Here is a 20,688-nt window from a genome sequence, read left to right on the forward strand (position 1 = left end):
TCAATCCATGATCACATGGTGATCCAAATTTCCCAAACAAAATCCTGATCTAAAGGAATACTGACAAAGAGTCTTCTGTTTTATATTTGAATTTTCAATTCTGTATTTTTTGTAACAATTTCAGCTACAGCCTTCTGCAACGCAACAGCGTAGCACAAAGCACCCGTGGGACAGCGCTGCATAACGCCCTGCTGTTTTTTCACTCACCCCCTGACATTTTTTTTTCCACCTCATGTTTGGTCGCCATGAAATGTCAGAGGGAATAACAGACTTTTTTATGATATATGAAACGTTATAAGAAACGAAAGAGAACTCGACTAATGCAGCAAGAATGCATTAGTTAAAAAGTACAGCAAAGGTATGAAGCGTTCAGCAAAGATACACCATGCACCCAAGCCGAGAACCCAAAGAGTCTCCCTCGCTACCTTGGTCTCCAGAGGCAGGCATCAAGGGAAACCGATGCACAGAGAAGAACTATGCACAGGTCAAGTCTCCCCCTGAGCTTGTTCAGGAAAAACCTGCCAATGTTATGTTTGCATTTGCACTAATGCACAGAATCAGGTAACAAGGGGTTGAAAGACTGGAAGATGAAGGATGCTCAGATCAGTTACGAATACTCATTTTCACACAACATTTAGGTTTCTCTATAACTAGCAGGGCAGGAAAAGGACAGGAGACCTATTTGTGAAGTAACAGTACAGCAAGAAGAGGGTATTTTGTAGCTGAACAATTCGGACTGACAACTGAGAGATGAAATCAAAGAGAAACAAGGTAACAACAACAAAAAAAAAGCTTCAGGTGTATCTCATTTTACATTTTGCTGTTGTTTTCTGTAGCTATTTCCAACTTCATATTCAACCACTCAAGCTTCCCCTTTGCTAAAATTAACTTACATGTGTCTGTCTTCAACCTTGTTTTGTAAGAAAGAACTTTAGTCAGATGATATGACACATTATTTGTACACTGCTCTTCAGAAGAGGCAAGTCTAAACTTGGTGGCAAGCAAATATAATCCCTGTATGCCATGCAGCATGTATTCTGCGAGTCTCAAGAGGTCCCATGAAACTGAAAGGTTTAATTTTAGGACTGGTCATGTTACCTGTCAGACAGAAAAAAAAATCTTTTGGCAGACACAAACCAACACCTCCTTGTTAGAAGACATACATCTGTTCAGATTCACTGATGTCTTTGGTCAAAGATTTGCATCTCCTCAATGAGAACAAAAGTATCCTTATCTTGCAAGGGGAGCAGTTAGTCGTGCCAGAAAAGTTATTTGAACAATCTCTTTTAGTTTTGATCTTGTGAGTAAAATTAAAAATCTGTATCTGAGTCAACTTTCCATATTAGTTTTCAGAAGAATTTTCTCTTTGAAATAAAGTGTATTTTGCAAAGTTCACACTGTTTTTTTATAATTAGCATAAAATTTGGCTAAAAGTTTCCTTTGAATCTTCACATCTATTTGGAAAATAAAGTGAAGAATTGTTTCAAGGCTAAATGCTCAGCTTTTGGCAAATGAAAGTCCAGGAAAGGAAAACAATTTGCAGTTGCAGATACCTTAGTTCTAAAGTCTTAAATACAAAGCAGGAAGCTGAAATTGTGTTCACTGGGAAGAACACCTCAAGGAAATTACTTGGACAAACTCTAGCCATCAAAGACATGCACAGGAAAAAAGAAACTCAAGAAAGGTAGCCATTAAGGTACATCTGTAACGCAGAAGGTCTCTACAGACCTTTGTTTGCAAAGAGGACAGAAAATGTCAATAAATAGACGGTCAAAACTTCTGTAAATTTTGGTTCCAATTTCATACTCAAAATTGCACAAACCTGGCAATTGAAATCATTCCAGGCAAGACATATGGAACTAAATAAAACAAAACACTTCTCAAACTCAAAAGTCAAAGGAGGCAAAGCAAAAGATGTTCCCAAAGAGATTTTAAGATTTTAAAAAATCGAACCAAAAAGAGAAAACTTCTTATGATTTGAATAAAAAAAATGAAGAATGAATCGTCTCAGAGTTCCAGAGCAGGTTTTGGTACTACTTATTTAAAATAGACTTGATAAATTATCAACAAACAATATTTCAGTTTTGCAAGTCAAAGCCCATTTTCTTTAATCTAAAGTACCTGTGAAATTTTACTTTTGGTAATACATGTCTGCTATGAAAATCTCACTTTTACAGTAACATTTACTAATCATAAAAGGTCAAAACATGTTATAACTACTTAAAATTATATAATTTTACACTCTTTAAATGAGCTATATGCATGAAAAATAAACACACGATGCATTCTTATTTGAAGAATTTCTTAAAGATAAGCAAACGCCATACATTAGCAGTCAAAGAAGAACTGTACAAAATTGAAAGAAAGCACTTATAGGAATAAAAATCTAATGTGATCAGAATTATGCAAACATTGGAAATCTACTTTAAAATCAATGATACCAAAAATTATGTTTTCAAAAACTGTGCAGAAGAAAAAAAATGAAACTACTCATATGCCCAATTAATTGCCATATTTTAAAATATATCTGCCAGATACGATATCTATAACTGTAAAAATAATAAGCACATGTTGATGAAAAATATTTCTACCTAAGACTTCACCAACTCTCTGAAGATTTCTTATTATGCAAAAAGAACTCTGAACATTCACTTTGCACTAATTAGATATGACTGAAAATTTGAATTCAGGCACTGAGTATTATATATATATATATATATATACACACACACACACCTTTACGTAGTCATATAAATCACTTTTATATAAAAATTATATATACAGAAACAAATTCATGCTGTCACTATTTCTTCCAAAAATTAAATTTCTCTTTAACTTGCTTTAGAACCCCAACTGGACAAACTGCATTATGTTTTCATTCATATAAATGCAAAACTGAATGGCCAATATTTTCATGTCTAATAAATGCAGTTACCCTTAAAACAGCATTTGATTTACACTGAGTGGTTGTTGTTTAAACAATTTTTATTTTTAAGTTTAGTAGGTCACACATCTGTGAAAATTAAGTATTTTCTTTGGTTAAAAAACACCAATAATCTGACTGGAAATACTTACAGATGATTTTAAATTACCATTTATTAAAATAATTGTAATTATTTCTATATGTAAGACAAATAGAGGGAGAACCAACATTTAAGTAAACTTGTCTTGTATTTACTGACGCTCAGTGGCTAACAGAGTCACTGAGCAACACTATTTATTCGGTTAGAACGGGGAATGCTAAAAGTGTTCAGAAAATAATACATATCTTAAGAAGAATATTTTGATTCATTCTAGTACAGTTTGTTGCTCTTCACCATGTTGTGCATGAAGACAAACGTGACAATACGACCTATAAAGGTTGACCAAATCTTAAATACAGTATCAGACTAAATGTAAAATTAAAAAGGCACAGATTAATAAAAAAAAATTCACTTTTGACCTTCTGTACAACTATCTCTATATGACTATAAATACATACGTAGGAAACAATGACAGACAGAGCATGCACGAAGTATCCTGACTGGTGCAATATGGAGTATTTCCATGGGAAAGAGANAATCTCTTTCTGTTTGATGCTAAATACATTTACCTATTCACTTCAGTCTTCTGCTAACTGATGCAGAAATGCTGTCCCTTGAGACAGAAACTATACTAAACAAACAGGAAAAAGGGGTATGTACAACACAAAGAAGCAGCTAATTGCAGTAAGAGTCAAGACACTGTAAAGGCAAAAATCAAAACAGCTCGCAAGCCTTTGTAAACAACAAATATAGCCTTGTAGGGGGACCTACTTTCAACATGGCTGTCACAAAACATGGTTATGATATGGTTTCATTTGGTAGGGTAGATTGCGTTGCAATTCCATCTGCTGCAAAAAGTAGCTCTTGGTCATCTCCCTCAATGAACTCTACGTTCATAAACGTGATTATAACTTCCTAAGATCACTTGTAAGAGGATTCTGCTGCTTTCCACACATTAAAAAAAGCCCAAACAACAAAACAGTAACTTGCAAAACACAAAAGGAAACATTTCTTCTACATATTATTTAGATTTTAAAAAGTTCTTACTGTTATTTGACTCAGTCCAGCCAATCTCATTGTTAGCGTTGGAGACATAAAGTACTTAAATGCCAGATCGAGACTTTCTTTATCAAAACACAAGGCTGTATCCAACGGTTCTTTAACTGTGCTCCACATTAAATCTGCCATGTTCCGGGCTGCACTCTGCCGCAACTCCTGGTCTGACAGTTTACATAAATACCTAGAATAAATTACAAATGGAAGAAAAAGAAGGTATGATTCAGACTAGAAGATACATAAAACTGTCTCCTGGATCACCATCTTGAGTATAGCAAATATAAATTTTCAACAGCCATAAGAGTATTTAAATTATCACTATCGATAATATATCAAGAGCTGATAACAATAAAAAACCCATTAAGGAACAACAGAATTATGTAGAATACTTAAAATTCTACAAGTAGACATGATACTAAACCTCTTCAGATGTCTTTGACCAGAAAAAGATTTCCACAAAACGACACATGAAACCCCTGCGGTTCTGCGGAAATGCAAGCTGGGAGCCTGGGCCTCATACGCGTTTCATGGGAAGGTGCCCTCTCTGGAGGGCTGCATCACGGCCGTTTACTGTTCCATTCAAACTCCTCACAAAACCCAAGGGTCACAATTCACCCAACGTTAAAATATTTTAGCGCTGAATTTCTGGAAACAATATAAACGGACCACAGACAGCGCTCTGGCAGGTGCCCCAGTGCAGTGAGAATCCTCGGCAGATGAATATGCCCCTGTTTGCAGCCTCCGCTACAGCATAGAAAAAAAATATATAACTGTGCAACCTGGTTCTGATCCAATTAGCGTAAATGTGACACATGCACATTTCTTCTGCCATAATCGTATGTGATCTTTGCTTGTACTAAGGCACTCGCTGTGCCACATTACCACTTTCCTAACAGGTTAGTAGAGGAACGCATAGTTGTTTCTTCTAGTGACAATTATTACAATCTTTAAAGATGCACCATAACCACTACCAAGGATCCTACAAATCTCATAGAGAAACCAAAAATGATAAAGAATCTTAAATAGTTACATTCCTTCCAATGCAGAGATCTTAAATAAGGGGTCATGCCATCCTGCACAATGAATTGCAATGCAGGTCTTCTCTGCACATGGGAGGCAGAAGAAATAATCATTTATGGACACTAACCTACAGAAGCTAGCGCAACTTCAGACTTACTTAAACAACTGCTAAATCAATCTATACTAAGAAAATCAATGCTGAAACGCCTGTAAAGTTCACATATAAAACACTGACACAGTTGAGTTTCTTCTAAATTCAAAGCGTAATAATGTTTAGAAATAAGCTTTCCTGAGTTTATTTTGAAGCAGATAAAAATTGTACGTGAAAGGTATACACAACGTTACCATAATTAATTTTTTTTCTGTGTAATTCAGTGTTTTGAAGTTTTGACTACATCTGAACTAGATTTAACTACACAGAAATGCGTTAAAAATCCATTTGTTTGACAGCCTAAATCTGGATCTGTCGTTGCAAGACTGGCCAAATACATGCTTTCATCTATTAAAAACCACAGAGGACATTAAACTACACTTAGGTACATTTATACACCACCATGCCTTTGCATTTATATCATATACACATTAGTAAATTGAAAAAAAATAAAAATACAGGCCCTTGCTCTTATTTAGATTGAGGCCCTTTTTCACAGTTCCTGCACGGAGGCCGTAAAGTAAACACACTTCAGTAACACTTAACGTTGTCAAACAAAGCAAAGAGACTTCAGCGCAAGTAATCACAGCGACAGCAGATTTGTGATAGCAAGCGCAGACAGAGAGCAGAAGGACCAGAGAAGGACCAGCCAGGGCCCAAGTAACCAGATCCTTCACAGTTATTAAATGTGAAATTGGTCTCCTCATACGGAGCACCAGCAACCAGATAATGGTAAGAAAGTAATGCTTTTCTGCTATGACTTTTATTAAAAAAAAAAAAGCAAGCAGTTAACAAGAAGGGAAAACTCATTTGAAAAAGTCCAGCAGCAAATCAGACCCAGTAACCTATCTCTAATCCAGAGATAGGTGAGAGGAGTTACATTCTAATGAAAAAAATCATTGGTCCATGCTACAAAACGTAATCATCTCAGTATAATTACCAGCATCCTTGACTAGTTTTCATCTCTCTATTTTTATATGCAAACTGTATTCAGCCCTGGTTCCCAAACCTCTTCAATGTTCATCGTGCTCATCGAGTCATACTTGATTGTTTTGTGAACGATTCCTACAGGTCTTAAAGACGTTAAAAGAAACTGTATGAATTTTCTCAATCTATGAATTTTCTCATTCTGCATATGTCTATATATGACAGATGTAGAGTGCTTGTGTGCAAGAGAGACAAAAATAGACACAGCTCTACATGTACAGGAAGAAGGGCGCTTTTGTGGCTTTGCTGGAGTTCAGTGACAGGAAATTCAGGTGAAATTGCATTTCACCTGAAATCTTGTTTACTCTAGAAAGTTTGGTGAAATAACTATACTAATCCACACAATACAAAAACTTTTTGATTGTAATGCAACTGTACCAGTATAAACCTACTTTTATTCATAAAATTTGCTCCACAACAACATTTGTTAAGTCCTTTCAGTGCAATTACTACATTTAGTCCAAGCTTGCACCACACCTGTGTCATGTTTTATTATATTATCATTAAGAGACAGTTTTTTAAAAAAAATTTTTTAAAACTGAAACTCCAGTGCAGATGCAGTTGCACAGCAACAAAAGTACTTTGACAATATAATTCGTTTTGCTAAGGCCCTTCAGAAAGCTACAGAGAAAAGGGCACATTTAGCCAGTTAAGCCGTATTTTAACTAAGATCTTTTAGCATAACTGGGTTATTCTAAGAGCTAGGCACAATGTACATGAGGAAGATGCCACGCTTGTGTTTCTGTGAGCGTGACAGAATCTACATGAGAAAATTTACAGGCACTAGTATGTCAGTCATAAATCAGGATCGTGTATCTTTACTGCCAGAATTAAAGCTACAAAAATTTGCAGACGAGGCAAAGCCTTATTTTGATTGTGGAAAGATAAAGTGCCCTGAACACCTCTGTATCAGTATACTGGGTCCATTTTATGCTTTTACCAGTAAAACTTTATTTTTTAACAAAAATGAAATCTTTAGATAGCATTGGCAACTAACACACATCTTTCCTTGCACTGAGTAGTTCTGAATTTGCTGCATTGCCTTGCATAAGAACAGTGGTACTGGAGCAAGGCAAAAAGGTCTATTTAGCCCCAAATCATCTGTCTAAAAGTGGATGAAGGTTTTATCCCACATATAATAAACCTGATGAACCTATCTACTACTATGAATTTATTTCTCTCTTTCCATTTATACTTCTGGCCTTCTCAATAACCTGTGCCAGTTACTTTCAAAATTACATTTGCATGAAAAAAAATCTCCTTTCATTTCTTTTAAATCTGCTGCCTGATGACTGTATTGCATGTACTCTATTTATTGTTTCTTGAAAAACTGAATAATCATTCCCTGTTCTCTTCGTATCATTCGTATAACTGTCATCTCTCAAAAGAAATCCTAGATCTTCTCTCCCCTCATATCAGTATCATTCTTTATCTTTTCCCTTCTTGGTCACCCATCCCATCATCTAGCCAGTTCTGTTATAACCTCTGTGAGATGAAATGATCAGAAAGGGGTACAGTAAATAAATGTGAATATGGGACTGATTCATACAATGGCTTAATGATAGCAGCTATTTTGTCCTCAGTCTTTTTTTTTTTTTTAATTCCTAAATTTTTGTCTTTGCTTCTGCTGAGCCTTAAGTCTCAAAGCAATATATGAATGATGCTTCAGGACCTGTACGATCCAGGAAATCAGACATCGTTGCCTAAATGAGACTTCTGGAAACAAACATACCTCTTTTACACATATAAATAAAGGACAGTCTATATATGTATAGGAGCTGTCCTGTCAGCCTGACACACTTACAAAAATTGCTAAATATGTATTATATATACTCAAACCATTAAAATATATACACTAATTTTAAAAATTCAGTTTTAGTCGACTGAAACAGTATTTAAATTTGCTTTTAGGGGGAATGGAGAGTGTCCAGCTTAAAACATCCTGTTTTATGTTAGCATAATGCTTAAAATCACATCTCATGCTTCAGGACTTTGGGTAGTCAGCTGTGAAATAATCTTTTTTCCCATAATACGACTCTTTTTGGACCACAGCTGCAAAAAAGATATCAAGCAGAATGAGTCAGTGCTCCTCAGTGAAATGAAGAACTCACTTGAGCGCCCGGCTATTGTCTCCCGACTTTCCTATTCTTTGGACCTGTGGCATAAATCTTCAGGTATTTGGACGAGTGAAATATTTTGCGTAATTGAAAACTTTAGGCTTATTACTAGAGTTTTTCATGACACTTAGCAGCAAGGAAAGGTCTTGGGCAGTCCTATTAAACTTAATTTTTTAAGAAAGCTATTTTTAAGCAGAAGAGTAACCCGAATTCCTTCCGATGCCCCTTCTCCCTGTATTCCACAGGAAGCGCTGTGTACCAGCAGCGCTGTCTGGCGGTTCCACTTCCTCTGTGCCTACAGCCTCTGCTACGCTTGTGCCTTGTTCTGAAACTAAAAGCCTAATGCAGGATCAGCTGCCACGTGCAGTTTCCTCTCAATATATTTGAGCAGAGAAGGTTCTGCCTCTCCCTATTTGGGGCAGAGACACAAATCCTTCATAAAACAATCTCTCAAGATCAGTCCTTGAAGAGGGAGAGAGAATAATGGAGAAGAGGAGAAAGGGTTAGAACTAAATATCATATTAAACAGCAGTATTTCCACACACAGCTCTCAGATTTCACCAGAATGAACGTTTAGTAGATGGTACCAACTTGTGATGTAAAAGACAGGAATTTTCGGTCTTTGCTTTCATACCATCCAACACTTTTTCGTGGTTTATGGAGACACTTAAAATACCAGGCATATAGTTTTCTCTCTTACGTCTCATAAAAAAATGGACTTCATTGCTAGCCTTTTTATTTCTGAAGAACAAAACTATCCATGAGCCTTTCGATAACAATGTTGCCACTGAAAAAAATGTTGTCTTCAAAAGGCAAATCCCCACCACAGTTTATAGCTACAGCTCTTTTGAGGCATTCAAAATCTGGAACCATGCAGAGCATCTTGCATCTCTGATCTTGAGGTGAAATCAGCTGGAACCAATGTCTTTTATAAGAAAGACATCATCAACAACTTGCCTTCATCTATAATTGCAAAGAACTGTACCTTATTCTTGAGTCACTTTGTCAATAAATTTCATCATTTTTTTAATCATGAATAAACAATGATTTCATCGTGAGAATTTTGCCATTTGATATGCAGAATTTTAAGTTCTTAGATCAATAAAGTTGCCTTTTAAGGAGGTCAAAAACACTTTCCTTCCTTATCGATAGGTGCCATTTTTAATTTATATTCTTTAACTCTTTCGTAAACTACTGAACAATGTAGGGGTTTCAGAGGCAGAACATGAACACTAGCGCTCCATTCCTCAGGCAGAAAATAATATTTATTATCTTTTTTTAGTAGGAGCGATAATGGCAGCAGTGAGTCCCTGATCTTTGCAAAGTCTAAAAGTGGTCATTATTAGAAAGTGATGTGTGCATATAACCAACTAGAAATGAATCTCCTCTAGAAGAATACACATTTTGCTATTCATTTCATCCATTCCTAGTAGAGATAACGCAGAATAGGAACATAAAGGTTAATCTCATCTGATAAAGATGCTGCTAGGATGCCAAGCAGGTGATCTGTCTCTCTGCTCATCATGTTGATCAGCGTTGCAAAACTGCGGTTCTTGCAAGAAATCTGCATGAGCAACAACTTGGATTTGTATCCTTTAGATTAGACATTCTGTGAAGGCATCTATCATACGGCCATGGTCAACTACATAGTCATGGCAGAAATCGGTGAAGAGAAACATCTGGGTGTGCATGGTAAACTACTTCTAGGCCAGGGATTTTGAAAATGCTGGCAACAGGCTGCTTGCAACCAACACAAGGGCTTTGAATGAATCTGTATTTGACAGAACAAGTATTATTAAGGTCTTAGCCACTACCAGTCTTTTTCAGATGCTGTGGGCTACAACCCCTTTATGGGCCAGACAGTCCCCTTGCTCCAGTGCAGCTGCAGCACTGCTGTCCCAGTGGTCATCGGCTCTAGGAGGAGGCTCACATCGGGGTCCAGAGCATACAGGAGGCCCATCCTGAGGTGATGGCAGGCAGTCAGAGCCCCGAGAGCTCACACCAACTAAACTGCTCTCCAAGACCCTTCTATTACTTTGCACAGTAGCAGTAGTTACTGCATGATTTGTTTTGAAGGTGCTGTGCTGCTGTGCCCAGGATTAGTATTTGCTTTCAGATATGACAGTAGACAGCAGGGGAAGACCTAGAGGCCCAGGGAGTTAAAAAGAGACCTATAAGCTTGACAACTACATGGGGGTAGCTGCATATGTCAAAAGTCACCTTTTACTGAAAAATCATCTGAGTGAACTTCTGTCCCATGTAAAGGTATAACATTGTATATTATTTTGTTATATGACCTCTAAGGTTCATGTCCCACTCCATAAGTGCATCTTCATGAACAAAGCTTTGGACTTCTGTTCCGTAATGTTGAGAAATCCTAGACCTCCTATCAAGACTCAGTTGTAGAAAATGAAAATAGGGTAAATATCCCATTCATTCTCTAAACTTTTGATGTCTTCCATAGGGAAACCCTATATCAATGTTACCTTTCTGACAGACATAAGTGTATTCTATAAACTAACAGACATTGAGGCCATCATTTATAGCAAGAAGCTGCTGACAAACTACATTTTAAATCAGATGCAAGCATTTCTATGGGTAAAATAGTGAGGAAGAGATGAAGAGAAAACAGGGAAACAATCTATTTATTCATGTCACACTGATGTTATCTACAGTTATAAAATAAAAAAACTTTAAGAACTAAGCACTAAATAGGAGGACAAACAAAGAAAGATCAACAGCTAAGGCTGCAGCCCATGTTCTTCTGTCTCACTCAAGTTCCTTTGCACCAGCCTAGCTCTATTTGCTGATCCTTCAATGCTCTCTATATTTTCCATACACTGCAAGAAGATAAGTAAGGCTCATGAACAAATTCCCAGGTACACAAACAACCACCAGCAGAATATGTATGGGGACAAGCGCTTAAAGAACCTCTATATTTCCATGATCGTTTCCTAGACTGCTTCATGATTAATAATTGCCTTAATTAGATTTCAAAGATAACCCATCAATAATGAAGGAGTAAGTACAGCAGGACTGTCAGCTCAAGACTGGTATAGTTTAATAAAAGATGGGAATACTCTTTTGTCTGCTGATATCATTTTGCTAGAGACCATTTCATAGCAAGATACGTTGATAGTGAAGCAATACTTAATTTTTATATCATCGAAATTCTTTGTAATTAAAAAACAGAACATTTTTTAAACATGAAATGTAGTTCTGATCCTCACCATTTTGGGTACTTTTTTGTTGCCAATATGATTTTTTTTAAGAGTGTGATTTTATACCAGTATTGTTAACATAATATAATCCATAAAGACACATTTATTGATATCACAGAAGTAAGCTATGACTATTATAAGCGCATTTCTAACAGCACAGTTATAGGAGACCCAGACCCTTGGAGGATTTGTGGGCCCATGGGCTGATGCAAGAGCAGTGGCCTTTTAGGGAGTCTGGAACAAGAAAGTTTAAAGTTGGGACCTCACAAGGAGAATCAGCAGAGACACCTCTCCACTGCCCCACATGGCAGGGCAAATACACATACACAGGACAATTTCATCATCTACTCGCTGGATTTTAATATTGTCTGAAGAAAACCAATAAAAATAAATTATTTGTATAAATAAATATATTTATAAACACTTTAATTTTAAAGCATTTTTCATGATAGGCAGCTTGATAAAAAGAAAATCATTGGGACTGGATATAATTAGATACATAAAAGTGTGAGTAGACTTCTGATCACACTTCAGTTCCTGCCAGCTGGAAATAAGAACTTCAAAATGTGAAGTGGTGTTAAAACTCAGTGAAACTCAGTGTATGAAATTTCAATGATTACAAATTGCTCTTCTACTCACACAATCTCATTGCAAATTTTCTGCAACTTTATGAAGATAATGCAGGAAACGAACTGTACTACAGTGGATCCTGATATAACATGTCAAAAAGGGGCTGAATGCCATATTAAAAATGCTATTATCAAGATTGATTTGCTATACTGAAATCAGGTAGATGGAAGGAGCTACCCCAAACTAACTCTGAACAATACCTTCACTCTGTTTATTGAAATAATAGAGACAGAGCTTGAACAATTCGAAAGTATAGCATCCGAAATTATAAATAGGAGCTGTCAAAAGTCCCACGAGAAAAAACTCTTAAATTAAAAATTTACCTGATAACATAAGTCCTAAAGGGTATAATGTGCTGCATGACAGCAGGGATGTGTAGCCATATTCTGATCTATAATGCAAAAACATAAATAGATAAAAGTTTCATTAATGACATTTATTGAGAATTATAAAAATGAAATATTGCTAGTACATTTGCACATGCAACACCACTTTAAAAAAAGGCTTTCTTATTTTTCATGTGAATCTTTAAAATTGTTAATTGTCTGATTTTCAAAATTATCTGAAGAATGTTTCTGTGACTTGTTTAAACAAGAGTTGCATCTTTTCTTCTACTCAACTAGAAAATAGAAATTTACTATAAATAACATACTGCACACATGTCTCATTTCTGAACTTTCTGTAGTTTGTTTCTTCAGTAGGAAAAACTGCTCCTCAACCTTGTTGCTTTTTTTTTTTTTAATCTAAAAGAAAATGATTCCATTCTTTCTGTTCCTTGTGAAGCTCTCCTAAATCAAGTAAAATTATTTCACTTGTGTTGATGCTTTGCTTTTTAGGCCTTATATACTCTATAAAATTATATTTTATAACCAGTGATTAAGAGCAGGGGTTTTTTTACTACTGTATTTGCATTCCTGCGTTTACCATACTGCCTTTACCACTTTTGCAGAAACGTATGCTGGAAAAAAAAATGTATGCAGAAAAAAAAAAGCAACAACTGAAACAGCTATTTAGCACTGCTGTGAGAAGAGGACCAACCAAACTACTTACACAGGCAAAGTTAGAAGTTCCATCTGCATTTCAAAAACAAATGCTGAGCCTGTTAAACCTGTTACAGAAAGACAACTACGTGCCAGGTAAGGGATCTAGCAAAGATGAAACAGCAGCAGCTGTTACTACTACTAACATAATTTGAATCGTGCACACACAAGTGTGTGAACAGTCACTCAAAGCTGCCATGTCAATCTACAGCTCCATGCTTGTTCTTACACGAAAGTTTAGTCTTTGCAACTGATGCAATATATTCTGAGTAGAGAATAAATTCTCACCAGGAGTTTGGGAAATTCTGTTTGCAGAATATTCTAAATTCTCACTTCCTAGCAGAAAACACTACTAGCCCATAGGAAAACTGTATCTCCAGCATTTATTTTAAACATTTGTGGAATTAGTCAAATATTTTTGAGTCAATTCTGGGGGAAAAAAAAAAATTGGGGGGATTTTTTTTTTTTTAAACAATGCAACTAATATTACACAGTAATGATACTAACCAATTTTGCAAAGGAAACCTGCCAAATCTTCACATTGCCAAAAAGGCCACATTTGGAATAAGCTGCTGATCCTACTGGCAGTCTCAAGAAAAAAAAAAGGAAAAAAAAGAAGACCAATGTGCCAAATACAGAAATTGCAACTAGAAGATGCTTGTTCTAGAAACAGGGATTAAATAACATTTTGACATGAATTGCAAGGATAACAAAGGTACTATTTGTATTCAGACACTTTGATCCTGACACAGTGATGTGCTCTTTTTCACATGCAAGCATGAAACAAGCACATATATTTCCTTACACAACAAAAGTAGGAAATGTTTTTATAATTTTATTTTATGGATTTTTTGGGGTGTAGTCATTTTTATTCTGTATTAATTCAAACTTTTAAAGCCATTTCATCCATGTGGATTCTTGCATTACATATGCCCTTTATCCTCTAAACTGAATTAAGTGATAATTTCCCATGCCATAAATAAAAATATAATTTTTATCATGAATTCAAATACAAATCCACTAAATTATTTAGACAAAATGACTGTTTACATAAAAAATTCATAACTCTCATCACACTTTTTAATGCTTCTGTCTGCTTTTAAAATTAAGTATTTAATGTATCTTCTATTCTTAAACTTCAGAGTTTTTTAAATTATTTTTTACTATAGTTAATTCATTTCTAAAAGGCAGTTTGTCTCACAACAGTTTTTACTTTTATAACTTAAATCAAGTTATTAAGTTTCATAAAGTAAAATTAAAGCAGCATTTGGAAATCCTCAGCACTACTTTTATTAATTCATCTCGATTGTGGAAGATGGCAACGCTTCCTCTACAACATCCCCCAACCTGAAATGATACGGAATGAAGCGATGAGAAGCTTTCTCAGTGAGGACTAAAACCTCCACAGAACAAGCTGGAGGTCGCAGCCTTCTCCGCATCTCTTTCAGTTCTTCCTTAAGGAGACCAACGGAATATCAGGCAGTCTGACAGAGCAAGGAGCATGGAATACGAAAAGTGGGAAGAGAGGAGGAAGCCAACTGACTAAAAGACCAATCTGACTAGAAAGGATAGCACAGAAGTATCCCAAGAAGGAGCAGTCCCACCACAATACAGGTTGCTAAGAAAGCATCTTGCAGAGCAACGAGCTGGAGGAAGACCAAGAGTGCCAACTAGCCAACTGCCTGCGTGAAGCAAACTACATTATATTACAGTTGCTAGCTCTATCGTTACAAACATAAGCTTGTTCGACAAAGACTTTTAGTCAAACCAGGTTTGCTGGACAGAACATTTCAAGGGAACATCTTTTCAATTATTTTTTCCATGTCCTCTATATGAATGAAACAGCAGTGCTCAGCTCAGCTCCCCTGCATACCTTACTAATTTGTGGTGGTGTTCTCCCTTTTACATGCACCGTTAGAGTACACTTAATGAGACAGTCATCTTCCCTTGTGGAATAAACAGAGCAAACGCTTTCCGCACAGCTATGCAGCCTTATCTACTAAAAGCTGACTGTTTTGGGGTGTTATCAAATGATTTCTTTGACTTCAGTTTACCGTCTCCCGCTTTGTTCATCTATTCTCCTTCACAGAGCTCACCACTAAGCCTGACTGTTTAATGAGGGATGATTAGGCCCCTCCATACTACAGTCCTTCCCAGAAATATTTTTTGGAAAAACTTAAGGTGGTACCAAAAAACTCATTCTCCTCACAGACTTTTAATTAAATCCTAGCTTTCATATTTCTCAGAGTCTTTGCAATAATGGCTAGTTAACTGCCATCCTCAAAAGCTGGCGCTGCTGCTGCGAAAATGTATTTAAGGGTTATATACTATGGTTCTGATTTTACACAGGTAACAGTTGACACTGCAGAGCTGTTCACTGAGCTGTGATCAACAAGGTCACTCATAAAGCTCATATTATCTACAAATCCCACAAACTCAAATACACTGCGGTAACAAGACATCAAAGTAGAAGAGTTCTTACTGAGATCAACAATATTCTGTTCATAAAAAAGATATTGTGAATGCTCATTTTTGCTTTATTGGAGCTGATTCACAGACACAATCAGAAATACATATTATTACGTTATTGATATTTACTATATAAATCGTAAATACAGAGATAGAATATAAACAGAATCAGGGAAGAGAAACATCAACATTAGAAACTTATGCACCATTGTAGAGTGAGAGAGAAATCTGTTTTTCTTCATATGAGCAAGGTGAAATTATTGTATCAAAAAAAATTAGCTGCCTCACCCAGAACTAATACACATGTTGTATTTTGAAGTCGGAAGCATTACTGACAAGTAAACTGAGTGACACCAAATGCTGGAAGTGGATGAATAAAGCATGTTACACATAAAACACGATCTTATACTTTCTGTAGTGAACTTGCAGATAAAATCTAAGAGATGAGTTTCTCTAAGACAGGTTTCCTCACGTCTCTCCGACTTGCACGGACTTGCCAGCAAAGCCAGAAAGAGTTCACAGGAAAGACTGTGGTTGAACTGTAAAAGATGCAATGCTGGAAAAGGCTGAAGAAACAGTACTTCTGTTGGTTATGGGTTGGGTGGAATTTCACTTTATCTGACAGATTTAACCATAGCTTTCATCTAAAATAGCTGCAAGACACAAGTAAACATATTACCTACTAGAACAAAAGATAGCCGCAAAGTTGCTTGATTTGGAGAAAGAAACTTTGCTGAGGTACATTTGGGGTTAGGGGATGTCTGTAAGAATTTGGAAAAGAAAGTTCTTGTGGAGAAAGATGGACTTCAAGAAAGGAGAAGGACGACAGATGCAGTTTAAACATAGGCTGGCCCAGGACACCTAGAACATGGGATTTGCAGTCAGAGCGCTGGCTGAAAAAAATGCTGGTGTGACAGGGAGCTGCCTGGTTCCATGACCAAAATTTACTTCTAAAACTGGAATAACCTACAAGACCATACTTTTTCAGTAAGCGGTTTGATGAAGACTGTTAACATTATTTCTTAAATCCAGAACATGGCTCTGAAGTTGGGAGGGGTCACAGATTTTCTTCTGACTGAAGACATTACTGTCCCCAGCTCTCACACAGCTGATTGTGATACCACCGCACCCAAATGCCATCTGGTCTGCTCACATGTTTATACCCTATTTCACTTAAAATATGCAAATTAATTTGAACAGTTTAACTCATTATTTTCTATCTCAGCTTGTTTTAACTTAATTGGGTTAGAATGTCATAGGAGCAACTCAGCTGATACACAGGAGCAAAAGACACCAGCGGGTTGCACTAACAACAGCTAGAGACAGAAAGCTCATCAGGTCACACAGATAGGGCCAGAAGAGAACATAGCTCCACGGTTTAACGTACAGAGGCCCTGCAGCAGTCCTCCTGTTTAAGATCACAAGAACTGAGCATGCCCTGGCTTTACTCATTTGCTCTCTGACCTACAAGTCAAGAAGCCTCATACTAGAAGAAGCAGGAGTAAGTGACACCGGTACATCAGTGGGTGCTTTATTTCAATCATCCATTCCTTCTACACAAACGTGTTTCAGTACTTATCTGGAACATCATCCTGGCTGGTCAGTAACAGCAACAAGAAAGGAGGAAGGATGTGTGGAAGCAAGGATCTCATTTTAAGTACTTAATATTAGGACAAAATAATGTCAAAATTATGTTAAACTCACTTCACAAAAGGCGTAACATAAATTGTTTTCCTTTACATCCATAAGACTGCTCATCACTTCATCTTCTCACATTACACTAAACTCTTACATGTCCTTACTCAGAGACCAGTTTTATTTTCCATTACCAGTCTCCTTCAAGTCTTCACTAAAATTAACTCACAATTCTGCTAGTCAAAAATCACTATTATTTCAAAACAGACAAATGAAGGATATATGTTCAAAAACTAAATGAAAATAAAAGCTAGTTCCCTCTCTGCTGCAAATACATATGATATAAAATCACAAGAAACGAGAGGCAAAGAAAAGCACAGGCTCCTCCTTTGCACCTCACAGGAAATAGGTAAAAAGTTAATATAGCCTGAAGCAGGTTAGAACATATCCATGACACAATTTCAGGGACAAAAATCACCTCAGACAACAACATCCTTGGGGCTGTTACAATCTCAGTGTCTAGGAACAATGAAATAATCTAAACTTGCAAAGTTAGTTGTGTGCCTACAGGAAATGTGTAGGGTTTGGATGATGAAATGCTGTCCCAATGGACCAGCAACCCTCATTTTCCTAACAAGGAAAATGTTATAGTGTTTTTTGTCCCTCCCTGGTCCTACGGAATTGTTTCAAGCTTCAGTCTTTTCATTTTTTAATTTTTTATGTTTAACATTAGATAATTTGAGACAATACTTACATTAGATACCACTGTAATAAATGCATGTGCTATAAGAAATGGCAGTGTCTCCGGGGTTCCATATTCAAAACAATCCTTCATGAGGGAAAGGCCATTTTTTCCACAAAACAGACAAACATAACGAAGCAAGTGCAATGGTACTTCTACATCCTACAGAAAGAAAAAAATTAAAATCAGTAAAGAAATACTATATCCATTCAGATATATAAGGAACTCAAAATAAGACACATTAATATAACACAAATCTATACAGAGAAGTGAACATGGCTGTTTTAAGTTTCTAGGAAATGTGTATCTATTTAAAAATAGAAATAGGTGTGACTTACATTCATATCACAAAATGCCCCTAATATATTGCTTTCTTGAGCAGAAATATCCTGTTCAAAAAGAGAAAGAATAAAATTAGCTAACAGAAAGAATAAACACACATTTGTAGCGCAAAATACAACTGACTATTAACAGACATTACAATCAGCTAACAGAAATATGAAAAAAACAGATTTTTAGGAAGCCAGAAGCTCAAGTTTTGCTCAACTTTTACACTGCAAAACTTATTTTTGCAGTTCATAAATTCACCTTTATTAAGCTGTACTTATAAGTACATAAATATACACTTAGGATAGTATCTCAGCAATCGCTCTCAATAGTCAGGATTAGCAGATCATTCTTCCATTCTGCCCTTCTGCCCTCCCCAAGATCACCATGTACCAATACCAAATTTTTTCAACAGAAATACTACAGAGGTGGAAGTCTGGCACACTAGCTGCAGACCAGCCTGGGAATTATAAAACAGAATGAATCTAGATGTTTTTGAATGTCAATGTTTTCCTAAAGATGAGAAGTATACCCAAACATCTGAATTCAGATGACCGAATAGACAGTACGTTCTACAGTCCTACATTTAGTGACGTAGAAAGTTAAACTGTCAAATTACTCATTCCCATCAGGATGTTAAAATTCTTCAGCCCCAACTACTACATTCTTTTACATATAAGAAAACACCTCTTATAAAATAAGTGCCTAATACTCTTTAAAGGATAAATGGGTGGGGGGAGGAAATCATATCACCCTGTCAATCTGTTAGCTATTTGCTGTGACAAGAAATATATTTTCTAAAAGTACTAAATTGAAAATGATTTGGAAAAATAGCTTTTTCTTTTTAATGCTCACATCATGCACTTTTTGGGCAGTCTAAATCAGGATTTTCTTTATTAAATTAGTCACACATACTAGATGTATCTTGCATAGGGCTGGGGGCAAAAAGGCACTCGTACTATCATAAAACGTAACTGTAAAATCACAACATTGTTCTGGATACTTGCAGGTAGTTAAAGCACACATTCTTCTCCTTTCCATCTCTCTATGCCAAACACCCAGTTCTTATATTCACAACTCAAATATAAGTTAAACACATAGTTTATTTAAGTAAATTTCCCTGAATCTATATCAAATACCTCTGTAGTGGTACGTTTCTTAATATTACACCACAGGATGGTGGAGGTAAGAGATGCTGGGTGTGATATAAACATATTTTTAATTATTCAATATGTTCATATTATACCTAAGCGTTTATTTTTCTTTTTTTCCTGTTGAACTCCAAGCCATGCCTAAACTCATGATAGTCTAACGGTTATTTTTAAATCAGCTTTGAAGCCAGTAGGTGATATGTTTTCAAGTTCTCAGTAGCAAGAAAAGGCGTTCAGTGCTCTGCTCATGAAAACAGCAGAAACAGCGTGCAAAATTTCATCAGTTTTCTTGAATAGAAGAGACTCATTGCTGACTGAAATACAGTCTTTAGAATATAAAAGTCAAAAACACATGGAGCTACGTTGTATCAGTCCTGCAAAGCTTACTAGAGGTGTGGTATTTGAGAGAGAGAACCTGGGAATGTGACTTCTGTACTGGCAGATGTGCAACAGAACAGTTGGAGACTTATAGCATTCCTGAAGATCAACTTTACAGCCAAGGAAGTAAGAGAATTGATCCTGAGAGTCTAATATGATATTTAAAACAANAAGACTTTTATTTATTCATTTTTAAGAATGAGTATAATGGCCTAAAATATTCAATTACTGTACTACTTGACTAAGGGGGAAAAAAAATTCTCAAAATGCATATTAAAACAAAAAAAAAAAAACAAAACAAAAAAACAAAAAAACATCCCCACCCTCAGATGAAACATACTAGCTGAGGTCTGGCATGGACACAATCATGGAGGGGGAACTTAACTAGGGGCAACTTCCAAGAAAAGATTCAGTTGCAAAGGAGGACCAGAGATGGCAACATTCTGAAGAAGCAGGGGACTACAGGTATCTAAACAACTGACTTTTCCTCTTCCTTTTATGTTCTTGAAGGAGTTACTAAGCAGTTGGCTAACTCCCCTAAGATTCATTATTCATTCCTGTCTGGAGAAATTTTAGGATAGTGCAAAGTTCAAGAGCACACTATATGTCGGTGCTCCTTTCTCTACAGGATTTTAAGTGTCCTTTGTTTTCTAGAAGTTTGTTTTTCCTCTGAAATGTCCGTTCTAGACATTAAACAGGCTGCATGGAGTAAGTATGAAAAGAAAAATAGGGTGCACAATT

At 36.2% G+C, this 20,688-nt stretch overlaps 1 protein-coding gene across 5 annotated transcripts in view; it reads right to left on the bottom strand.

The window, feature by feature from the left end:
• Positions 1-20,688, bottom strand: part of USP34 (ubiquitin specific peptidase 34) — a 141,982-nt gene that overhangs the window by 100,981 nt on the left and 20,313 nt on the right. For 4 of the 5 annotated variants that reach the window (XM_026064130.1, XM_026064129.1, XM_026064132.1 and 1 more), the window contains 4 exons: positions 18,430-18,480; positions 18,104-18,253; positions 12,529-12,596; positions 4,071-4,263 (listed from right to left, as the gene is read on the bottom strand). In XM_026064130.1, the coding sequence (XP_025919915.1) occupies positions 4,071-4,263; positions 12,529-12,596; positions 18,104-18,253; positions 18,430-18,480 (462 nt within the window). Of the gene's footprint in view, positions 1-4,070; positions 4,264-12,528; positions 12,597-18,103; positions 18,254-18,429; positions 18,481-20,688 lie in introns of those variants that run through there. The other variant, XM_026064134.1, reaches the window with a different exon arrangement.

The sequence above is a fragment of the Apteryx rowi genome, unplaced genomic scaffold (assembly GCF_003343035.1).
Source record: "Apteryx rowi isolate R43461 unplaced genomic scaffold, aptRow1 scaffold_21, whole genome shotgun sequence".
Lineage (NCBI taxonomy): Eukaryota > Metazoa > Chordata > Aves > Apterygiformes > Apterygidae > Apteryx > Apteryx rowi.